General features: G+C 36.7%; 1 protein-coding gene across 3 annotated transcripts in view; it reads left to right on the forward strand.

Moving 5' to 3' along the window:
* LOC127428164 (tubulin polyglutamylase TTLL7-like) overlaps positions 1-22,477 on the forward strand; it is a 136,456-nt gene that overhangs the window by 59,524 nt on the left and 54,455 nt on the right. For all 3 annotated transcript variants that reach the window (XM_051676301.1, XM_051676299.1, XM_051676300.1), the window contains exons 10-12: positions 13,821-13,915; positions 20,216-20,363; positions 21,520-21,593. In XM_051676301.1, coding sequence (XP_051532261.1) covers positions 13,821-13,915; positions 20,216-20,363; positions 21,520-21,593 — 317 coding nt within the window. The remainder of the gene's footprint in view (positions 1-13,820; positions 13,916-20,215; positions 20,364-21,519; positions 21,594-22,477) is intronic.

Raw genomic sequence — 22,477 nt, forward strand, 5'->3', positions numbered from 1 at the left:
CGAATGGGAACATCCATTTGTAACCTTTCACCTTCAGACTTTCTGGATGTTATGAAGCTTTAAATGGTTTTTTGTATTTCTTTTAATTAAATTTGACCTAAAAATATTACAAATTTTCTCAAATTTAGCCCCTACCCCTACGCTGTTCTCTAGCTTTCCCACCTGCTTCATTGGGTACTGCATTTTTCCTACAAATTGCATACTTTCCTCTCAAACGGGGTTTGTGCACACATGCACACATCCACACACACAGAGAGAGTATTTTTACAGTTTTGAACTGTATGTTAGTAAATACGTTTATTAACGTGATTATATACATTGCATCCGGAAAGTATTCACAGCGCTTCACTTTTTCCACATTTTGTTGTTACAGCCTTATTCCAAAATTGATTAAATTCATTATTTTCCTCAAAATTCTACAAACAATACCCCATAATGACAACGTGAAAGAAGTTTGTTTGAAATCTTTGCAAATTCATTAAAAATAAAAAACGACAAAAACAATCACATGTACATAAGTATTCACAGCCTTTGCCATAACACTCAAAATTGAGCTCAGGTGCATCCTGTTTCCACTGATCATCCTTGAGATGTTTCTACAACTTGATTGGTGTCCACCTGTGGTAAATTCAGTTGATTTGACATGATTTGGAAAGGCACACACCTGTCTATATAAGGTTAACAGTGCATGTCAGAGCACAAACCAAGCCATGAAGTCCAAGGAATTTTCTGTAGACCTCCAAGACAGGATTGTATCAAGGAACAGATCTGGGGAAGGGTTCAGAAAAATTTCTGCAGCATTGAAGGTCCCAGTGAGCACAGTGGCCTCCATCATCCGTAAATGGAAGAAGTTTGGAACCACCAGGACTCTTCCTAGAGCTGGCCGCCCGGCCAAACTGTCAAACTCTGACAGAGCTCCAGCGTTTCTTTGTGGAGAGAGGAGAACCTTCCAGAAGAACAACCATCTCTGCAGCACTCCACCAATCAGGCCTGTATGGTAGAGTGGCCAGACGGAAGCCACTCCTCAGTAAAAGGCACATGACAGCCCGCCTGGAGTTTGCCAAAAGGCACCTGAAGGACTCTCAGACCATGAGAAACAAAGATTGAACTCTTTGGCCTGAATGGCAAGCGTCATGTCTGGAGGAAACCAGGCACCGCTCATCACCTGGCCAATACCATCCCTACAGTGAAGCATGGTGGTGGAAGCATCATGCTGTGGGGATGTTTTTCAGCGGCAGGAACTGGGAGACTAGTCAGGATCGAGGGAAAGATGAATGCAGCAATGTACAGAGACATCCTTGATGAAAACCTGCTCCAGAGCGCTCTGGACCTCAGACTGGGGTGAAGGTTCATCTTCCAACAGGACAACGACCCTAAGCACACAGCCAAGATAACAAAGGAGTGGCTACGGGACAACTCTGTGAATGTCCTTGAGTGGCCCAGCCAGAGCCCAGACTTGAACCCAATTGAACATCTCTGGAGAGATCTGAAAATGGTTGTGCACCGACACTCCCCATCCAACCTGATGGAGCTTGAGAGGTCCTGCAAAGAAGAATGGGAGAAACTGCCCAAAAATAGGTGTGCCAAGCTTGTATCATCATACTCAAAAAGACTTGAGGCTGTAATTGATGCCAAAGGTGCTTCAACAAAGTATTGAGCAAAGGCTGTGAATACTTATGTACATGTGATTTTCTTTTTTTTTTCGCTTTTTATTTTTAATAAATTTGCGAAGATTTCAAACAAACTTCTTTCATGTTGTCATTATGGGGTATTGTTTGTAGAATTTTGAGGAAAATAATGAATTTAATCCATTTTGGAATAAGGCTGTAACATAACAAAATGTGGAAAAATTGAAGCGCTGTGAATACTTTCCGGATGCACTGTATGATAATGTACAATACGGCTAAAGGCCCCCCAATGGCTGAGACCTATTGAATGTCATTTTCTCCTAAAATATTAGATGGCAGAATGAACTATTACGACACCTTCCTAAACCCCTGTAACACTTCAACAAATTGTTTGTCATTAGTGTGAAATATTATAAAATGCCAAAAGTTATTTAAATAAATGGAAATTGAGATGTCCTTGGCCAATGTTTGCCAGTTTTTCAAACTTTGATATTTAAAAATAAAAAATAAAATAAAAAATGTCTTCAAAAATGATGCTAGTCCATTAATATTCAGAATATAGCAGTTTTTTTTTTTTTTTTTGACCTATGATTATACACTTAAGGTCCACAAAAAAAAAAAAAATAAAATAAAAAAAAAATAATTCTGTTAAGGGGAGAAGAATGTATGCATTTTAATGGTTTTCAAAGGACAAAGGGAGAGTGCAGTTCCTTAAGACAATTGGAGGGTTAAACACTCAAACACATCATTAAAACAATGCTAACACACATACTCGAGCTAAACTGAACTGACCTAACACACCCACGCTCAAAAACACATTTGCTAAAGAAACACTACTGAAACACACAGATTAATTCACTTTAACACACAAATACATCGTCAAAACACAGCTAACACACTACGCAACACACACTGGCTGGAGAAACACACTTAACAGACTTTACACACTTACAGTAAACACATTACAGATAAAATCACACCAATTCAAATGACGCAAATGCACACGAACACATCATTAAAACAACATAGATAAAAAACATGCACACTCAGACTCACAGACTCGCTAAAACAGCACCAACAACACATTAAAATACGGCTTAAAATACGCTAAAACACACTCTCCAACACACACCATCTGAAATAACACATCGACTAAAGCAACACTAGGTCACACACTCTCAAACATCAGAAACACACACACACGGCTACAGTTCTGGTCGTACTGCTAATGTTCTGAGGCTTTTCTTCTGATCTTATCTTCTCTGTGGGTTTTTATTCTCCTTCCACTGACATTCAAAACATTTGAGTCATTGATACGAGCACAGACACAAACATGGAAACCGGAGAAACCTCACTTTCTTTAGCTCGCCTCACATCATCTGTTAGACGCGCTGAGGCACCCTTGTCCACATCTTCACCAGAGTGCATCATTAACATGTTAATCTGAGCGCTGCTCATTCGCAGGGCTGTTGGGAAGGTTTGTCCACTCCACAGGTCAGACAGAAGCGGCCAGAGGGACCTGAATAGCCATTAGTCAAATGCTGTGGTGCAACATTGATATCACTCCCCTCTGGACCCTCTCGATCCCCACCCCTGCTCACACTGGCATTAAGCTGGCATGACGAATAATGCAAAAGCACAGCGAAAGAGAGAGAGAGAGAGAGAGAGAGAGAAAATATGGCTTCTCAATTCTCCTCTTTCAATGAGTAGACCAGTGTTTGGGTGACTTTGACATCATTTATTAGCTGTGTTAGAAAACCTGGTGAGCATTCGAAGGTAAGCAACATTGTGCAGCCTTCTAACATACCATATACTGGACAAATTCTAAATTCTTTGCATGTATCCTTCATGGTTAAGGCAATCCCAGATTGGGACAACCAAGATGGCAGACAAGTCAAGAGAAATGCAACATTTATTGCACTTTTATTTCATTCAATATTGATGTTATATAAAATATAGTCCAATCCTAATATCTGTCTGCACTTGGTATTTTTTGTGCTTATAACCCCATGTTCAAACTAGGTGCATAATAAAGCATGTGATAAATGGACAAGCGCTAACAACTCTTCCATGTTAATGAGACTTTTTGTCCTAACCAACCTCGAGCAACGAGAGGCAGGACATTTTGTTGATCGTTTGATTTCTATGGCTGCGGATTTGGGCTTGGTAGCCTTGCTCATTGTGAAATCTAATTTGTCCAAAATTCTGCTCCACACTGTAAATTTTCACAATGTTTTTTTATATTAGTCATGACGAAAATGTCCTTTATATTTTCAATATTACATAATTGTCCTTGCAAATATTTCATATGTCATATATTCATTAATTTTAGTTAATTTTACTAAAAATTACTTATTATTTTATTGGCAGCAATTGTGAGTTGTACCTCCTGTGAGCTACATGTGATGCGCAGATTTGCTGCTTGTGTAAACTGTTCCAAATCAGTCATTGTTTGGTTGCTGCCTCAGAGGGTAACTGCCTTTGTAGGCAGTAGACAGCAAGACAGTTAACTAGGTGTTGGAACAGGGCTACACACACACACACACACACACACACACACACACACACACACACACACACACACACACACACTATAATTTCAGTATAGCTGAAAGGTCTTTTTCTAACCAATAAACTACTGTAACGTAAACAAGTACACGCCACGGTTATTATACTAAATATATACTAAAAATAAAACTTGAGCAAAAATATTCATTTAAAAACATTTTTGTGAACGTAAAAAAAAAACCATAATATTAATACAAATGAAAAACAAAACAAAACAAAAACAGTGCAAAATGAAGTCATGATGTTTGGTCACAAGACACGATGAAAACCAATGAGGTTTTCTTATCAACAATCTTATCAACATAGATGCCATATTTGATTTACGCGTTTTACTTTATTCATATGATTTGATTTGAGAGTGAATAAACACTTAAAGGAATAGTTCTCCTAAAAATGATATTTCTCTCATAATTTACTCAAAGATGTCAAGATTTATAATGAAAAAGAAGTTACATTTTGGCCTGTTTCTCACCTAAAACTGATCATATCGCTTTAGAAGACATGGATTAAACCACTCGGGTTGTATGGATTACCTTTATGCTGCCTTTATGTCCCTTTTGGAGCTTGGCAGTGTTGGACCCCATTGACTTGCATTGTATGGAAATATTCACATCATATCTTCATCGAAATATCTTTGTGTTCCCCATGCAAAAAGAAAGCCATACGAGTTTGAGATGGCATATAAGGGTGGGTAAATGAGAGAATTGTAATTTTTGAGTGAACTTTTCCTTTAAATTTCATTCTCGTATCGATTACTTTTACGGTGGCTTTATGGTAGTTTTTTGTCCTTTTTCGAGCTTGACAGACCAAAGTCTCTGTTCACCTATGGCAAATAAAACCTCTGAAAACTTTCAAAAGAAAACAGTAAAAATACAGCTTGTGTGTTTCATGGAAGAAAGAAAGTCTTATGGGTACATTTTTGGGCAAGCTGTTCCTTTAAAATAAAAGCGAATTTGATAAAGCAAAACAATAATAACCTTGGTACGTTCACACATACTCTCACATTGACGCCGCTGCATACCAGTTCCATTTTCACTAACAAAATTGCATCAGCATTGATGAAACCAATGTTCTCTTTTTCAGCATGGGTTGGATGTTATTGCAGAGACTGTGCCAGCAATAAGGACAAAGTAAAAACAATCAAACAAATGGTCTTTATTTGGTGTTTAGCTCTTTTGGAGGTCGCTTTGACACTGTTGGTTGTCTGACAGTCATAAGTTAAGCGGCGAGTGTCTAGGGACAGGAAGTGCTTGTCAAGTGTGAGCCAAGCACAGGTCAGGAAGAGCTTTAAGAGCTCATCGACACACCCAGCATGGTGAAAGACTCGCTCATCTCATCTTTAATGCTCATCCCTCCCAGTTCATTTTTTTTTTATCTGTCTCTTTCTCTCTGGATCAGATTTATCAAGAAGTGTCATTTCATTTATGAGTTAAAGGGATAGTTCACCCAAAAATGAAAATTCTTTCATCATATACTTATCCTCATGTTGTTTCAAACCCGTAGGACTTTCTGTCTTGTGTGAAACACAACAGGAGATATTAGGAAGAATGTTAGCCTCAATCCCCATTCACTATCATTCTATGGAGAAAAAAAAAAAAGTGAATGAAAGTGAATGGTGACTAAGGCTGTCAGTCCCTAACATTCTGCCTAACATCTCCTTTTGTGTTTGAAGGAAGAAAAAATCTTAATTTTTGGATAAACAATCCCTTTAATGAATGGTTCTTTTAAGATGTTGCTCAGTGCTCGTCTTAAACCAGTACTCAATTGCAACAAACCTTTGAGTTAAAAAGAAAAAAAAACTGGCTGCAGGACTTTTTAAGTTCTACATCTCTCCTGTTGCAGTACAGTTTCTAGGCCTGACATAAAAAAGGGAACCCAATGTTGAGAGACATGAAGATAACATGCAAAATATGTGGAAAAAAAAAAAAAGAAAGAAAAATCACATAAAAAATTAAAGACCCTAAAAGCAGATTTTAAATTCTCCTACTGAAATGCATCCATGTTTTTAAGCACTGTGAATCTGGTTAAGGGCATTAAGAATTCATGCATGAAACAGAATTTTAAAACTGCCAACATCGCTAAGATTTCTCACAGGATGATCATAAATTATGCAACACATGCATCATGATATCACATGTCTGCTTTAACACATATGTATCCATATATCCCTTCTCGTACACCTTATATAAACTGTATACCCCTGCATAAATTTGCCATCACACTTCTCTATTTGATTTTTCTGCCCTTAATTGAGTTATTAAAGCCGCGTTTTGGTCCGTTGGAAACTCTAGATGGCAGTGTTGCTCTGTTGTGCTTCTTTTTTCAGGTTTATTAAAAAATGATTACAGTGATCCATTCATCAGTCTGTCTATATCTGAACAAAACTAAATTACTTTGCTTTTTTCAAAGTAGAATCCTTTAGGCCTACATCATGCTCTGAAATTAATCTCTTTTTTATCAGAGTGTTTATTTTAAGCAGTAGGACAGGTTGTGCATTTGGGAATCACTGTTAAGTGTCAGGTCACTCTTTGGCTCTGAACAGAAACACTGATTGGGTTTCAGTGCAGGAATCAGCCTCACTGAATGCGACAAAAGAACAAAACAGTGATTGATAAGGATGTGAAATGCAATCTGTCCTTCACTCTATGCAGCTGCTCCATTAGTAGAGCTCAGATCAGTATTCCTGAGTGTTCAGACCTCTGTAAATTTGAGTTTTTTGCTGATGTAGTTGTTTATACTGAACATTGTTACACATGCATGGCACACTCAGTGCTGCTACATTATAATGTGTTGCATGCATGGAATCATGTCAAATGTATAAAATAGGTTATAGTCAGGTATTTTAGCACGTGTCTTTAAAAAAATAATTTCACACCTGAATATTTAAAACACACACATGTTTATATATGCACTCTATTAAACCTCTGATACATATTCTGATTATTTCATAAAGTTTCTCTTTGTGCACAATATACAACATGAAGGAAAACTCATTATTAAAATTAAAGTAAACTTTAAATTAATAATATGCATTAGATTGATTGCACAGACATCATAATCTCCTCACTGTGGTTTCTTGGATTACTGTCTACTGTCTTGGACTAAAAGTTACATGAAGAAATTGCATAGAAATTAACTTTGAAGTTGTTGTGGCTTGTATGATAACAATCAATCAGTACACCAGTATTTTCCTGCATAATGTTTTTTCAACTTTTTTGATCTGTCAATTTAATAGAAAACCTTTGAACATTATTGTTAAACCTATGACGCCTGAGAAAATGCATATTGGTTTGCGAAGACCCCACGAAATGGCTTGACAAGCACAGTTTTCTTTCCTGTGTTGACATATTTCCTATTAAAACAGGAAGTTAATGTAAGACATATTGAATGGCTCATCCTTTTATTTAGCATAGCCAGTAGGGTTTAGTTTATGTAACAGTCCCACAAATCCAAGGAGATCTATTGTTCCCGAAGAGAACAATTCGCATTCCCACTCATTTCAATAGCATTTGCTTGGCTGGCTCATGCATCCCTGGAAGTAAATGACCTGGATGCTGTCATCTTTGTTGGCACCCAGTTCTGTAATTTTTTATCAAACATGTGCATTCTTTATCCAAAGTGAAAAGATAGCCTGATGACGATAAATATTATGGAGGATGAGGGTTTAAGAGATTTAATGTGCATAAACAGGAAGTTTATTTTGCATCACAGCCCAGCAAAACCATGATTTGCTGCTGTTGCTTGTCAGTGGAAGGTGGTTTTAGGGAGAAGGGATGCTTCTATTCCAGAGAGCATTTTATTGGACAAAAATTTGAAATTGGCACTTTGAACATGATGAGTCATCAATATTTTTGGTCAATTTTCCAGGAAAAGAAAGACTGTAAATTTTCCATTGTGTATGTCTGATTTTTATCAACTTTTAGGAGATCACTAGTATATATAGGTGGTCTCAAAGCTTACAAACATGGACTACACAAAGCCACAAAACTAAAATTCTATGGTGTCTACGGTGATTCATTACAGCAATCTCAGCATAGCAGAATTTCCAATTGTTTGACACAACCACAACTACACCACAAGTCCCAGTAAAAACACAATGTAGAAGTTTATTAAAAATCAGTTCAATCTTTTGATGGCTGCGAGGAGCCTTTGTGAAAATCCACTTGTGTCAGAATGATTACTTCAAAAGACGTTGAATTATTAAGGACAAAATCGAAAACATGGCTGACATCCTAAATCTACAAGACTCCTGCTTGGAAGATCTTGATGAGGCGTCTTTGTTGCTTTGTAAAACGGGCCATCTGCAGGGCAGCTACCCAGCGAGGGGTAATGTGGCCCAGTGCGGAGGGCTCAGAAAGTGTGAGCTGGATCAGCTACCGCTGCTACGGTTACTGCTGCTAGGGTTACGGCTGGTACAGTAAATTCATTGATTTAGTCCACCGTTAGCCATCCCTCCCACCGAAACCCCCTCCGATGCTCAGTTGTGATGTAAATATTATTTTATGCTTCTCTCCTAAGCGATCAACTTTCTGAGAGAGATTAACATCGGAGTGGGCAGCTCTATTAAGAACCCGGTGAGGGGCTGACTGTGTCTGCTGTCATCTCTCCCTGCGGCTGCCATCTTTTTCAACCCATTTGTCCGATCTGACGCTGAAACACTAATGCAGTGTGTCTTACCCATGGTAATGTGCAAACCTAGACCCGAAACCAATTTTTGCCATATCGGAGCTGGCAGCAGAGTGAGTGAATGCCTCTGGTGTATATTTGTTGAGAGTCATGGGTGGAATAAAAAGGATCATATTATTGTCTGAGGTCAAGAAAACACTTTACCTCCTGTTTACCTCCTGATAAATTATGCCTGTGATTAAAGGAAAATGTTCCCAAAAATGGATAGTCTGTAATCATTTTCTCACTCATGTCTAGCCAAACCCAAATTACTCTCTCTCTACTTTGGAAGGCAAAAGGAGACATTTTGAATAAATTCATGCTGCTTTTTTCCACACAATGAAAGTAGACAGTGACCATAAGCTGTTAAGCTCCAAAAAGGACTAAGAAAAGCACAATATAAGCACCATGAAATTGTCCATGATTTGTGTGCTACATTCCAAGTATTCGGAAGACATACGATAGCTTTGTGTGAAGAACAGACAACAATTGAAGTTGTTATTCACTGAAACTCTTCCCTTCCACATTCACAAACTTGCCAGTAGAAAACAAATAGCAGCACATTTTTATTGTGGCAGGAAAGTGAGTAGATGGTACATTTTAACATTTTGATTATAATATTATTTTCTATTTGTGATTTATTATTTAATCAAACTAGAAGCCCTCGAGAGTAAGATAATATCTGGTCCATTGTGGTGTCCATAGTGACTTTTCATGCTTAAAGCGATAGTTCACACAAAAATTAAAATTATCTTATAATTTACTCACCCTCATGCCATCCCTGATGTGTATAACTTTTTTTCTTCTGCTGAACATAAATGAAGATTTCTAGAATAATATCTCAGCTCTGTAGATCCATACAATGCAAGTAAATGGTGATCAGACCTTTGTAGCTCCAAAAATCACATAAAGGAAACATAAACGTAATCCATGACGCCAGTGTTTAAATCCATATCTTCAGAAGTGATATAATAGGTTTGGGTGAGAAACAGAACAATATTTAAGTCCTTTTTCACTCTAAATCTACACTTTAACTTTCACTATCAGATGTGAAAGTGAAACTAAACAGGCACCACATGTGACTTTCTGATGTGAAAGTGAAAGTGGAGGAAAAAAAAGACTTATTTTTATCTGTTTCTGACCCACACCTATTATTTTGCTTCTGAAGATATTAATTTAACCACTGAAGTCATATGGATACTTCTGTGTTTCCATTATGTGTTTTTTGGAGCTACAAAGGTCTGATCACCATTCAGTTGCGCTGTATGGGCCAAAAGAGCTGAGATATTTTTCTAAAAATCTTTGTTTGTGTTCTGCTGGAGAAAGAAAGTCATACATATCTGTGATGGCATGAGGGTGAGTAAATGATGAGAGAATTGTTTTTTGGGGTGAACTATCCCTTTAAAGCCTAGTGTGACCGTAGCTTCATCTTTGCTACTGATATGACTGGATTGTGCATTGTTACAAACATAATCATCTAAAGTACTCTGTAATTTAGGTAATTCAGGGGTAGAAATTTTTTTATTTTTATGGAAAATTTTATTTCTTGAATTTGCATATTTGGACGTATGTCAGTGCAAATGAACTGCAAAAGTTGAACTAGCAAAGAGTTTTGGTCAGCATTACAAATAATGTAGCACTAAGCAGGGAAGTAATGAGTCAATATTTCCATACATCACAACGATTGTGCAGATATCACGAGCTGGACTCAATTCCTGTGCTTTTGTTCAGTTCCACAGAGAAAATAAGTCTGGCATCTGATGAATTGGCTTGCGTTGACAGGAATGCGACAGATTATACTAATGCACTGAAAGACGTTCTATTGCTCAATTATCTCTAATTAACTGCTCAAATGCCTCTGAATGGTTATAAATTGTGTAATTCAAACAAATTTGTAAACCTGAATGCAAAGGTTTGGTTCTCATGAGTTCAGATCGTGCTACAGTATTGTACTAGCCAAACAAAGCAAAACAAAACAAAGCAGATCTGATATTGAGAAATACGAAGCATAAAGGCACATCTGTCACACTGGTTGATGACAGTGACAGTTTACCGATGAGTCTTATCCCGGTAAGCTGTCATACTTCCAGTGTGGCAGTGCTTTAAAAAAAAAAAATAATTTAATCACCCAAAGTTTTGTTCTAAACCTATATGACTTTCTTCCTTGGAACAAAAAAGGAGCATTTTCCACGCTTTTCCATACAATGAAAGTGAATGAGGACTCGGGCTGTCAAGCTCCAAAATTACAAAAAAGTACCATCAAAGTATAATGAAAGGGGCCCAAATGACTTAAGCACTATATTCCAAGTGTTCTAAAGCCATATGATTGCGACTGTATAAGGAACAGACCTAATTCAAGTTGTTGAAATATAGCACTTGGAATATAGTGAATACACACAAGTCATTTGGACCACTTTTTGCTATAGGTTGAATATTCTCCAAAACTCACTTTTTGTAATGCAACCATGTTTTTTTTTTTTTTTTAAGATCATGGGTAGGACTGACCAATGTCAAACCAGAAAACTTTGTAAGCTTTGATTTTACACAGAATTATTTGAAGTCCCTTTCATATGACTCATCGGGTCTTCAACATTCAGTACCTCTTAATACAAGCATCATGCAATGTTTTACCTCCACATGAATAGTATTTCAGATAGTGGCGTGGGAGGGCGATTTTACAAGGTACACAGCTTTTCTGCGATGCTTTGTTTTTCTTTGAATGTCACAATATGCCCTTGCCATTGTATAGCTCAATGTAGATATCAGAGACAGTATAGGAGGAGATGAGCCATTCATATAAAACATGAATGGAAGTAATCACAACACTCATTATGGTGGCTGTAGAAATTTTGTTTTCAGTTAAAAGAGCTAGTTTGTTCAAAGTGTCACCTGTTTCTTTGTATGCTAGAATGTTTGTGATTATTAGGTTGATCAACCTACAAAATATATATTTTTCGCATGATTTCAGCCGAAGTAACATTTATTATACCATTGCTGTCGGATTATGTTTAAATGTGAAACTTTTGGGTTCTCCCCATTCAAGTCAATAGGAGCTGTTCTTGTACTGTACCTTGTATGCCTGTAACCTACATAGAATGTAGCTGCCCGTGTGTGTGAACAGTATGGTCACTGAGTAAACTGACTTGCCTTAAAGGGACTTTGTAGATACAGGATCAGCATCTTGTTTTGATATTTGCATCGACCACATATTGAAACGTCACACAGAGTTTCTGTGATCTTTGGCTGCACTTTGAAAAGTTAGAAGCAAACAGGGTCAAAGTTGAAATTTTTGGATTAAGCATCTGGTTACAACACTTGACCTGAGTGCAACGTGGCCCTGAGGGTAGCATTGTAGCTTGATTCTTCTCCAACAGTTTTCAATGCATAGAGGAGCATTAACCTTGTGCGACCCCGCATCCACATGTGTGGACTTTGTATTTTTGCATCACTATAGGCAACGCATAATTTAAGTGAATTAAAACCGACTGAATACTGTTCGCAAGACTCTATACTGTCATTTAAGCTTCATGTATCATTCATGTATGGGTTCAACCTCTGGCGCACTATGTTACGTTACACCACAGCGTGACGCTGATTTCCAAGAAGTGCTGCTACTGGCGCAGCGTCAACAAAAGAGCCTCTGGTAAGAAACCTCATTACGTTTTTTTGACTGAAACCTGTTTGGTTGTAAAGAGTAGCGTCTCTAGTTTCGTTTGGTATGCCGCTATAAAAAATCCATTCATTTTTCATGCTTCAGTGCACTGATAAACATGATGTCCACATATGTTGAAATTAGGACCACATTCCCTTAAAAGTTGAAAAAAAAACAAAAAACCAAATATGTTAGTTATTTTGAATATTTTTCAACATTAACACATCTGTGGGTCAGATCGCTTCATTTTAATATAAATTTTGTTATTGTTTTATTTTGTTATCACTGAACAATATGGTTTTATTCATAAACATTAGTAAATGCATTTCTATGTATTTACTATGCATTTTCACATTGAGAATAAATATATTCATGCAAAAGCTGAAACATTTTGCTTTTAGAGGCTTTATATGCAGTTAGGATGAAAATAAGGTGCATTTCTAACTGTTCTGAGACTAGTGCAGACAGACAGTAAACTAAATAGGGAGCAAGGGAGCAAGGGTGCATCATATATCTTTCTATGCAGCTCAGTGCATTCACTCCTAAAATCCGATCAAAATTTCAGTTTCAGGCTGCAGATGATGTTTAGACCGCTCGACATATTTGGCAGACATGAGACAATGATAATCAGTACATAGATTCTGAATTTTATAATGCAGCATTTTATTTTAACATGGTTGGCAGTGATTTGATGATGCTGGCCATTACTTTTAATCAGAATTATTAATTCAGCTTTATAGAAAATCAGCTGTAATGTCTATAAATTATATGAATAACCAACACTCTTTGACATATAATAAACTATTTGATGAAAAAAATCTGACTTTCTATAGCTTAGTAATACTTAAAATTTCACAACTTAGTCCCGCTGTCCACATATGTGGAAACATATTTTTAGGAAAATTTGTTCTAGAATTATTATAATTTTTTGCTTGTTTATTAGGTGCTACTAATTACAAATCAAAAAGGGAAATGGAAAATGCACACAGCAGTCACGCGAGGGGTCTCAGGAGGTTAAATGAATCATGTGAAAGGACCTTAAAGCTGAAGTGTGAATTTTCTGTGCCACAGTAGCATCACTGGAATAGCCAAAATAATGACTGTTTTCAAACTGGTTTCCTGAGCACTTTCCTCTTCTGAACTTGTTTCTCTGAGAGTCGATCCTAAACCTTAAGTATTGTGATACAGCGACCGTTTCCACTTTGTTCTCAGTCCCTCTTAAAAGTTGGAGATTGCTTTAGGTTTTTAATCAAGAAAGAAAACAATATGAAAGCAAAAACATCTGTCTGATTTTTTTCCCCCTACAGATCAATCGTGCTCCGAGTTTTGGGACGGATCAAAAGATTGATTATGATGTGAAGAAGGGGGTTTTGCTCGACACCCTAAAACTGCTCAACATCAGGTATGAAGCAACACTCTCTCCAGGGTCCCATTAGGAAGAGAACAGAAAGAGTTAATCAGAAAGCTCACAATCCGCTGACGGCCGTCCACCACTTATTGTGAGCACATAAAACACAAGACATGCAGTTGTTATGATCTGTTGTGTTGTGAAGGAGTCTTCATCTTTGGCTATGTTCGAAACAGTGGCATAGCATCTGTGTATGCACCAGAAGCGTTCGCTTACAAATTCCAGCAGCACCACCAGCAACAACCTGCAGCAACCAGCAGCACCTCTGCCAAGGGGGGCCTGGGAATGCTCGTTGCATATGGGCCTGTACCACACAAGCTAAGCCACTGATTCGGAATAAGATACTAACATACTACTTTTACCAGTTCTGCAGTATATTGTATTTCTAGTGTGATGAATGAACAGGAAGTAGATGTGAGTTTTAATACCTTTTTTTTTTTAACACTCATTGTTTGATCAGACTGCCAAAAGTTAAGAAATTTTCCTAAAATAGAATAATAATAATAATAATTTCGATTATTTTAATTTTCAAGATGATAACTGGATGTTGCATACTTCTGGTAGAATCGTTTATTGTGGAAAAAGTGCTTGCTTTATAACTTAAAATTATTTAGTACATTTTACAAGTATTTATCAAGTAAGTATAAGCTATTACATTCCGAACATAGCCAATGTGTGGGTATGCATTTTTTCATGTGTGTGTTGGAGATTGGGAGTGCATGATTACTGTGGCCAGTGTTAGAAATGAACTTTTTCATGAATTGACAATATTCACTCAATGGACTTGATTTTCAGAGGCATTTTATTACCTTTATGATGGCATATTGTTCTAACTAGGGATGTGCCCAAAGCCGAATACGCTACTCGGAAAGGCACGAATAATGACTTCAAAAAGAATAACGGATTCATCCGAATAATATACAAAATGTTAGTTTGACTGATAATCCAAGAAACACAAGCATAAAGCGACATGACATTACAACGAATTTATGAATCTGTGCAGCCAGTACCTAAAGTGTAAACCTTATGAATGTAAATGTGCACGTTGTGATTTCAGATCGGATGGCCACGGTCTCGACTCCGTTTGCGGTCTCTGGTAATTGTGTGCGTCGGGAGCTTGTCAAGTGTAATATTAACTAAGATATGACATCATACACACTTTTCACTTCTTGAAATGTCTATGTTAATGTATCACAAAATTCATACGTGATTCCCATGTATTTATTTATAGCCTAAACCTGAGCACAATGTTAAATTCCTGACCTGAAGTGATGATTTCACGTCGGAGCTCGTCTAGCCGTCTCTTTAAGTTGACCACATTTATATTCACATCAGCAATTAAATTAATTATCTGGTTAAGATGAAAGAAGTTAAAATGCTCCATAAAGGTTTAAATGCTAAATGTAGTATTCATCTATCTGGAATATTCCTGCATGTGTAAAACAAAGAAACTGAAACTTGCTCTGTCTTTTTTCTTCTTGTTCTTATATAAGCTGATAAAACATGCGAATGTTAAGTGTCCTTGAGCTCGGAAAAGGTGCTGTATAAATTTAACATTATTATTATTATTATTATTATTATTATTATTTAACTAAATAAACTTTCACCTGTTTGTAGACTATATTGATTTATTATATTTCTTTTAATGCTTGATTTTGTACTTATTATTCACTGCAAAATGTGTGATTGACATTTCACATTTTGCTTGACACCTCCTGCCTCCAGAATAATGTTGTTATACATGAACAGACAAACAAATATTCTGTTTCAGGCAGATGTTAATATCAGAAATACCAGGAGAAACCACAGTTACCGACATATTCCACAGTTAATGCGGCCAACAAATTCAGGTTCATCTGGTAAGAAAAAAAAGAATTAAATTATAATTTAAATAATAATTGTAAAATAATAATAATAATAATAATTAGGCTATTATTAGGAAAAGGCATACACAAGGCATATTTGTTTAATAGAAGCTAAAAACATAAGTGTAACATTTCAAAATAGTTGTTTCATTAAGTTTAATGCACTTCTGGTTTAAACCCCGACCACACCCGGTTCTATCTGAATACAGAGACAGATACAGATCATTTTGTCATATGAACAAATGCATGCATGAAAGACTGCTTTGGGATGCTCTTTATTACAGTTAACACAGATGCTTAAAGGTGTGCGAGCTTACAAAAACTGGGCAGCATTGGACTGCTGATGACATAGTGACATGCAGAAAACTGAAGCATACATTAGCCTAAAGCCTTAAAAGGTTTTTAAAGGCCATGAGAAACTCAGTGTGATAAATTCAGTGTGTTTAAACTTGTTACTGGTAATGTACTTCAATTGAATCAATTAATTGAAATAAATTAAGTCATATACAAAAGTAGCTATATATAATGCGCAAGATTTCAGATTAAAAACACACTTTGCTAGAATACAGTACATTTTACATAACTGCCCCAGTCTTTACGTTAGATATGTCTACCATCACAGTCATCAGAGTTTTTGGTCAAATCACTATTTGAAGTTTTGGAGTTGTTGGGAGTGTTGTCCTCACTTTCAGTGTTTTTAGAGCTCATTTTGTTTAACTTAATTCATTTTAATTCCACATTCAATAACACTCGCCTCTGAGACCTTGCAGTGTCAGCAGTCACTAAACCTATAACTGGATAAGCCTAGAAAATAATATTATGAAATCTACAGTGGCCCCAAAAAGTACACTTAAAAGTGTGCGAATGTCATTTTGTTAGATAACAAAAAATCTACTTATACACTTAAAAGTGTGTGAACGAATGATTGTTTGAGCAGTGGTGCCCAAACTTTTTTAAACTGTGGCACCCCTTTATGTTTTTTCCCCCACAACACCCCAACCACTGAAAAGAATAAAATAAATAATCAAATATGTGATTGAAAACACTCCTTTATTTAAAAAGTTCATTATTGATATAAATATTAACAAATTAAATTAAAATAATATAACCATCAAGTGTTTCTCTTAAACATTGCTTCAAGTAATTATTCAAGAGCTAGTAATGAAACAGAGTAACAAAGTATAGAACAGCATCAATTAATCATTTAAAAATTGTGATATTAAATTTTTAAAAAGCAATTCAATGAAAAATAGATCTTAAATTGACTGTGTTATTATTAGATATACATTATTAAAGATTCAGTACAGTCAGAGTTTGACTGAAAAGCAGACCTGTTATTGAAATTTATTGGGCTTAAAGCTTCTGAAGTTATCAAGCCAAGGACGGTGAGCGCTCTTCTCTTTGTCTTGTCAATATTGTTGTTTGATTAATATTAATGATAGGCTTATAACAGCTGCAGCAGGTCTATTAGGCTGCATTTACACATCACACAGATCGGACATTTTGATATAAGATTTTTGTCCTGTCTACATCACGTAATACATTAATGGCTTCCACTGATATCACGTCAAGAAGCGCATTTAAATGTGCACACGCCTAGCTGCATTCACCATGAGAAACGAGCGCTCTATAGAGAGCACGTGCACATACGCATGCAGGGTTTTTCCTGAGTCAAAAAATAGTCTTTGGTGGTGGCTGATATCCACGTATACACGTTTTTTTTTTATTTTTTTTTACATAAATGCAATTATTATTTCAGATATGTAGTTGCATTTCATATTTTTTTGTACTTCAAGGTACTGTGGGAAATCAAACTAACTTAACACCTTATTTCTATAGGGCCAGTTATAGTATTCATAGTTAACCACTTTACTGATTTGGGACTGTGCTTCTATAGAGGAAATGTTTGTTTCCTACTCCATAACAGATATTGCTTTTCTTTTATCAGACTCTTAATTATTGGGAATCATTTTGATTCTAGGAATATCTGAAGCCAAACCAGGCCAGTTTGTTTCCTAATCTCAAACACATTTTTTATTAAAATATTACAATATAATTATTAGCTGCATGACTTTGTTCATAATTTATAAAGGTCCAGACTTTTATTCTACATTGTAGACTTGCCCTTGTGTTTACCATTAAGACCATGGATGGCTCCTCATTTCAGTGGTTAGGTATTTTTTTTTAATGAACAAATAATATCCTAAACACATTTAAAAACGTAACTTTTTAAATACAACTGCCACAGTTCTATTAAAGTTTACTATGAGTAGATGTGAAAAGTCTTGTAACTGATGCTGGTGCAGGTGTTTCTCTTTCCCTCATCAGTGCTGTTCAGAATGTCAGTGCTGTAACCATTTGAAATGTTTGAATTACTCCATATGCTTTAAAATAGAAAATTCTCATGTAGAATTCAAATGGGTCGCATGAGGTCTATTATGCGCCGTGACATCGTGGGAACCCCAGTTTAATTGCACGTGTGATCCGCTCTGCGCTATCCTGTTACCGGAGCTCACATATCGAAGGAAGCCCGGTTTAGGTGCATGAACCCGCATGCAATCACTTGCGCGAGATATTCTCAGTGGATCGCATGAGACGCACACGAAACCAGTCTTCAGTCACCCCGCGCACATCTGCGTCATGCATGAGAAGTATATTTAGCGCTTGTAAAGTGCCAAAAGCAAGATGAGTATTATGAAATCTGCTTCAGCGGATCGAAATTTCGCTTTGGTGGCTGCCGAAACATTTTCAATGCAGGAAATTCTCTGGAATGTGACCGTTTAAAAAGCTTCTGGCTGTAGACAAACAGCATGTGGGTACGGAAGTCAGTACTCGGTACTGCCGGAACTTTTAACTGGTGGCTATTAAATATTAAATTGAGCAGAAATTTTGCTCACCCACGTTAGATGAAAAAAATCTACTCATACACTTAAAAGTGTTGGAATGTCATTTCGCTAGATAACAAAAAATAAAACGAAATGGTAACTGCAAACAAATAATTATTTTCTAAGCTTTTCTCAGAATAAACTTCAACTTTTCTGTGACACTTTTGCAGTGATTTTTAACCAGTTGATGTTAAGGTGATTTTTAGGGTATGTATGAAGTCAGTTCCCCTCAGGTTCATGCAGGTGTCCTAGCAGAGTAACCACAGGTGTATTTTATCACATTAACTATGAACATGTTCCTCTAATGTTTGACAACCAGAAAAAAATCAAAATACTCTCTGGAACTTAATTTTAAATGCTCCAAATACTTCATTTTGAGCAGTATATACAGTTTTACAAAATATAAAAATAGGCGGCATATTTATATATATATCCGTGTTCCACATGACATGCATATTTAGCTCTTAATCATCTTGCTTTTGGCGTTTTATATCATATAATTTGCTTAAGCGGCCCGAAATTTCGCTTCAGCAGCTGCCAAAAAAATTTAACTGCAGGAAAAACCCTGCACGTTATTAGATTCCTTTCACAAACATGAGAGCATTAAGACAGAGAAGTTTTAATTGCATCTCTGATTTAAACTTCAGTACCCAAAAGGCTGATAAAGCTTAATTGCTGTGAATCAGTTCACTCTGTCCATTTCAATGAATGAATTTAAATCGGAATCTCAGATTCAGTGATTGATTTGCTTCATAAAAACAAATGTAATAAAAATGTTAAAGTAAATAATATATGTAGGTAAATATTGCTTCTGTATATATTGTGATATTGTTGCATATAAATGAAAATAATTCAATATTGTGTTAATTTAATGAAAAACATGCCTTTGTTATTTTTAACCAGTTATTTTAATTATTACATCAAACATTTTAAATCTGTTTGGCAAAAATAACTTTCTTTTCGAGTCACTAAAACTATCATTTTGACAAAACAAACAAAAGATCTTAAAAAATATTAAGATATAGGCTTATATTGAATATAAAAGACTGAAAAATATCGAATTCTGTTGAACAAAATCTCACTGTAGCACTGGATCAGGTTTCAAGTGTGCATTGCTACTATTCTGTCAGACTGAATTTCTTGATAGTCCCAGTGGACATTTACTGTGTCCCAGCTGATCCCAGACTTCTGACTCTTCAGCATAGTACCCCATTGAACTGACTGCATATCAAAGCCACCCCGGTGTTATTTCCCCAGCAGTGACAGGAAAAAAACAATGATTTGGTGCCTTTCTTACATGCGCCGACATGAACTCAATATGAAAGACGTATCAATAACACGAGAGGGTTCCCCAGTGGTTCAAGAGCCCATTGACCTTGAGTGGCCACTAACAACAGAAAATTTAAGGGTCCAGTGAGCAATGAAATCATGAAGTGCTGAATGCTGTAGAGTCGAGTGATGTATGGAGGTCCGGAGTCTGTCAGAATTTAGAGTTGGGACTATTTTGACTGTGATTACTTGAGCATTTCCATTTTTCTACCCAGAGCGAGTGATAAACGGCGAAATCTGGCCCAACAGAAGGCGGAAGCCCAACGGCGACTGTACGGACAGGGATCCATGCGGAAGCTGACGGCTGGATCATCGGAATGGGAGAAACAGCGTCACCTTCTGGAGCGCAGGAGAGAGGAACTGGTGCGTACCATTCGGCTGCTACGAAGCCTTAATTAATTCATTTATAAATACTAAAACAATTTTAGATAATATTCAAAGGAATACTTCAACAAAAATTTAAATTCTGTCATCATTTACTGGAACACAAAAGGTGAATTTTTTTTAAGAATGTCCTGGCCTCTAATTTCCTCATAATGAAAGTTAATGGGGACTGGCAACCTTCAGAAAGACAAACAAGCACCATAAACATTTTCATAAGAGTTGTCCATATGATTTATGTGCTATGTTTCAAAGTCTTCTAAAACCATCTGTCTATCATAGATAGCTTTGTTTGAGCAATGGAACGAAATTAGATGAAGTGAAGGATTATCAGTGAATAATGACTTAAATTTCAGTCCATTCCTCACACAAAGCTATCGTATGTCTATCATGCTTGAAATGATGACAGAATATTCTGAACTGGAAATCTCGGCTGCAACCTGTTTTAGTCTACTTTCTCTGTCAATAAAAGTGGCAAAACCCCCAAAAGTAAAATAGGAAAATAAAAGCACAGTATTTAAATATTTATTTTAAATTGCATACTTGCGGACAAAGTACACACAAGTACAAAGTGCAGTTCAGTAAAAGGTGCTTTGTGCACCAGTCCACTATCTTGATTGGTCTTTCGATCTATTTTTATTATATGAAGAGATGAATGAGTATGAGATGACTGCAGGTAGGTGGTATTTTCTAAGGGCAAAGCTGGACGCAAAAGAGGAGTGAAATTGGGGATTGGGGGCTGAGTGAATATGCCTGTACCAGCATTTAGCAGAGATCAGTGACCATTAAAGAAGACAGCCTGCTGCGCCACTGCAAATTGACTACCTGACCTTTCCACAATTACAGTTTTTGATGTATTAAAATGGTACAGTGGGAGTTAAATCTATATGAATTATGAACGGGCGCTCTGTATTACCAAGTGTAGAGGAGAGGCTGTCATTTGTGCCCGCTAACTCTCAGACTTCATTAAGGTGCCTCATAATATGGGAAACGAGTCATTCCTTGACATTGTTATGCGGTTTTGGGGTGTCTAAATTACACTGCAGGATATTGCTAGCAGAAACAGGGCTTTATTTGCACAATTCTTTGTCGTTTTTTTCCACGTCTTACCACTTATTCACATGTGATGTGCTTTCAGAAAGAAAGACTGGCCCAAGTTCGCAAGCAGGTCTCCAGGGACGAGCATGAAAAGCGCCACCTGGGGAACTACAGGTAGGGAAGCCACTTGGCATTTGTTGTCCTCTAAGAATGCTCGCTTACTCCTATGGAGTCTCTTGATGCTCGGTTTGGGATACATGAAGGTAAGAACTGCCTTTGGGACTCTCAAGTAAGGATGTAGCAAGGACAAGGGCTGTGTCCGAACCCTGAAAAATGTGGCAGAAATGTGAAGCTTATAATTAGATAAAAGCATTTACAACAATTCTTCTGTTAAAACTGGTATATTATTTGAGCTGTAAGGTTGCTTAAATCATCATTTTAATGGCTGTTTTAGTGTTTATGGTGTTATGTCGTCACAGCAACAAAGTTGTAAAATTGGATATAACTTCACACAGAAAGGGTTAGTGATTTTATCACACTAAAAACACATATTGTTTCATCTTGTGGCTATACTTTAGAAACAGTGAGTATTTTAATGTTTACGGATTGGCCCCATTCACTCCATTGTGTGTCATTGTAACCCAGATTTTTGCTTTTTTAAAGAAAAGGAGGGACAAGTCGAAGTTAATTTTTGTGGTTATCAGCATTATGCTACAAATGCTGTTGATTGAGCATAACTTTAATTTGAACCCAGAATATTCCTTTAATAGCAGTATCCTAACCAAGTGCTGTGCGATAAGTTTCAAGCGACTAAAAATTGTCTGTCCACACTGAGCGCAAAGCTGCAGCATGAGCTGATACAATCACAGCAAATCGGGAGATACTTATTTAATATTCTGTTATGTAGAGCGGAATATTGGACCAATGAGATTTTACAGTGGGCAGGGCTACCCACAACAGTGCAGCAGAAATAAAAACTATGCAAACAACAAAATGTCCTTGTCAAACAAACTGATAAACCTGTGACAAAATAGCTTTTATCATCACGCCTGGTTAAG

This window comes from Myxocyprinus asiaticus, chromosome 37, assembly GCF_019703515.2.
Source record: "Myxocyprinus asiaticus isolate MX2 ecotype Aquarium Trade chromosome 37, UBuf_Myxa_2, whole genome shotgun sequence".
Lineage (NCBI taxonomy): Eukaryota > Metazoa > Chordata > Actinopteri > Cypriniformes > Catostomidae > Myxocyprinus > Myxocyprinus asiaticus.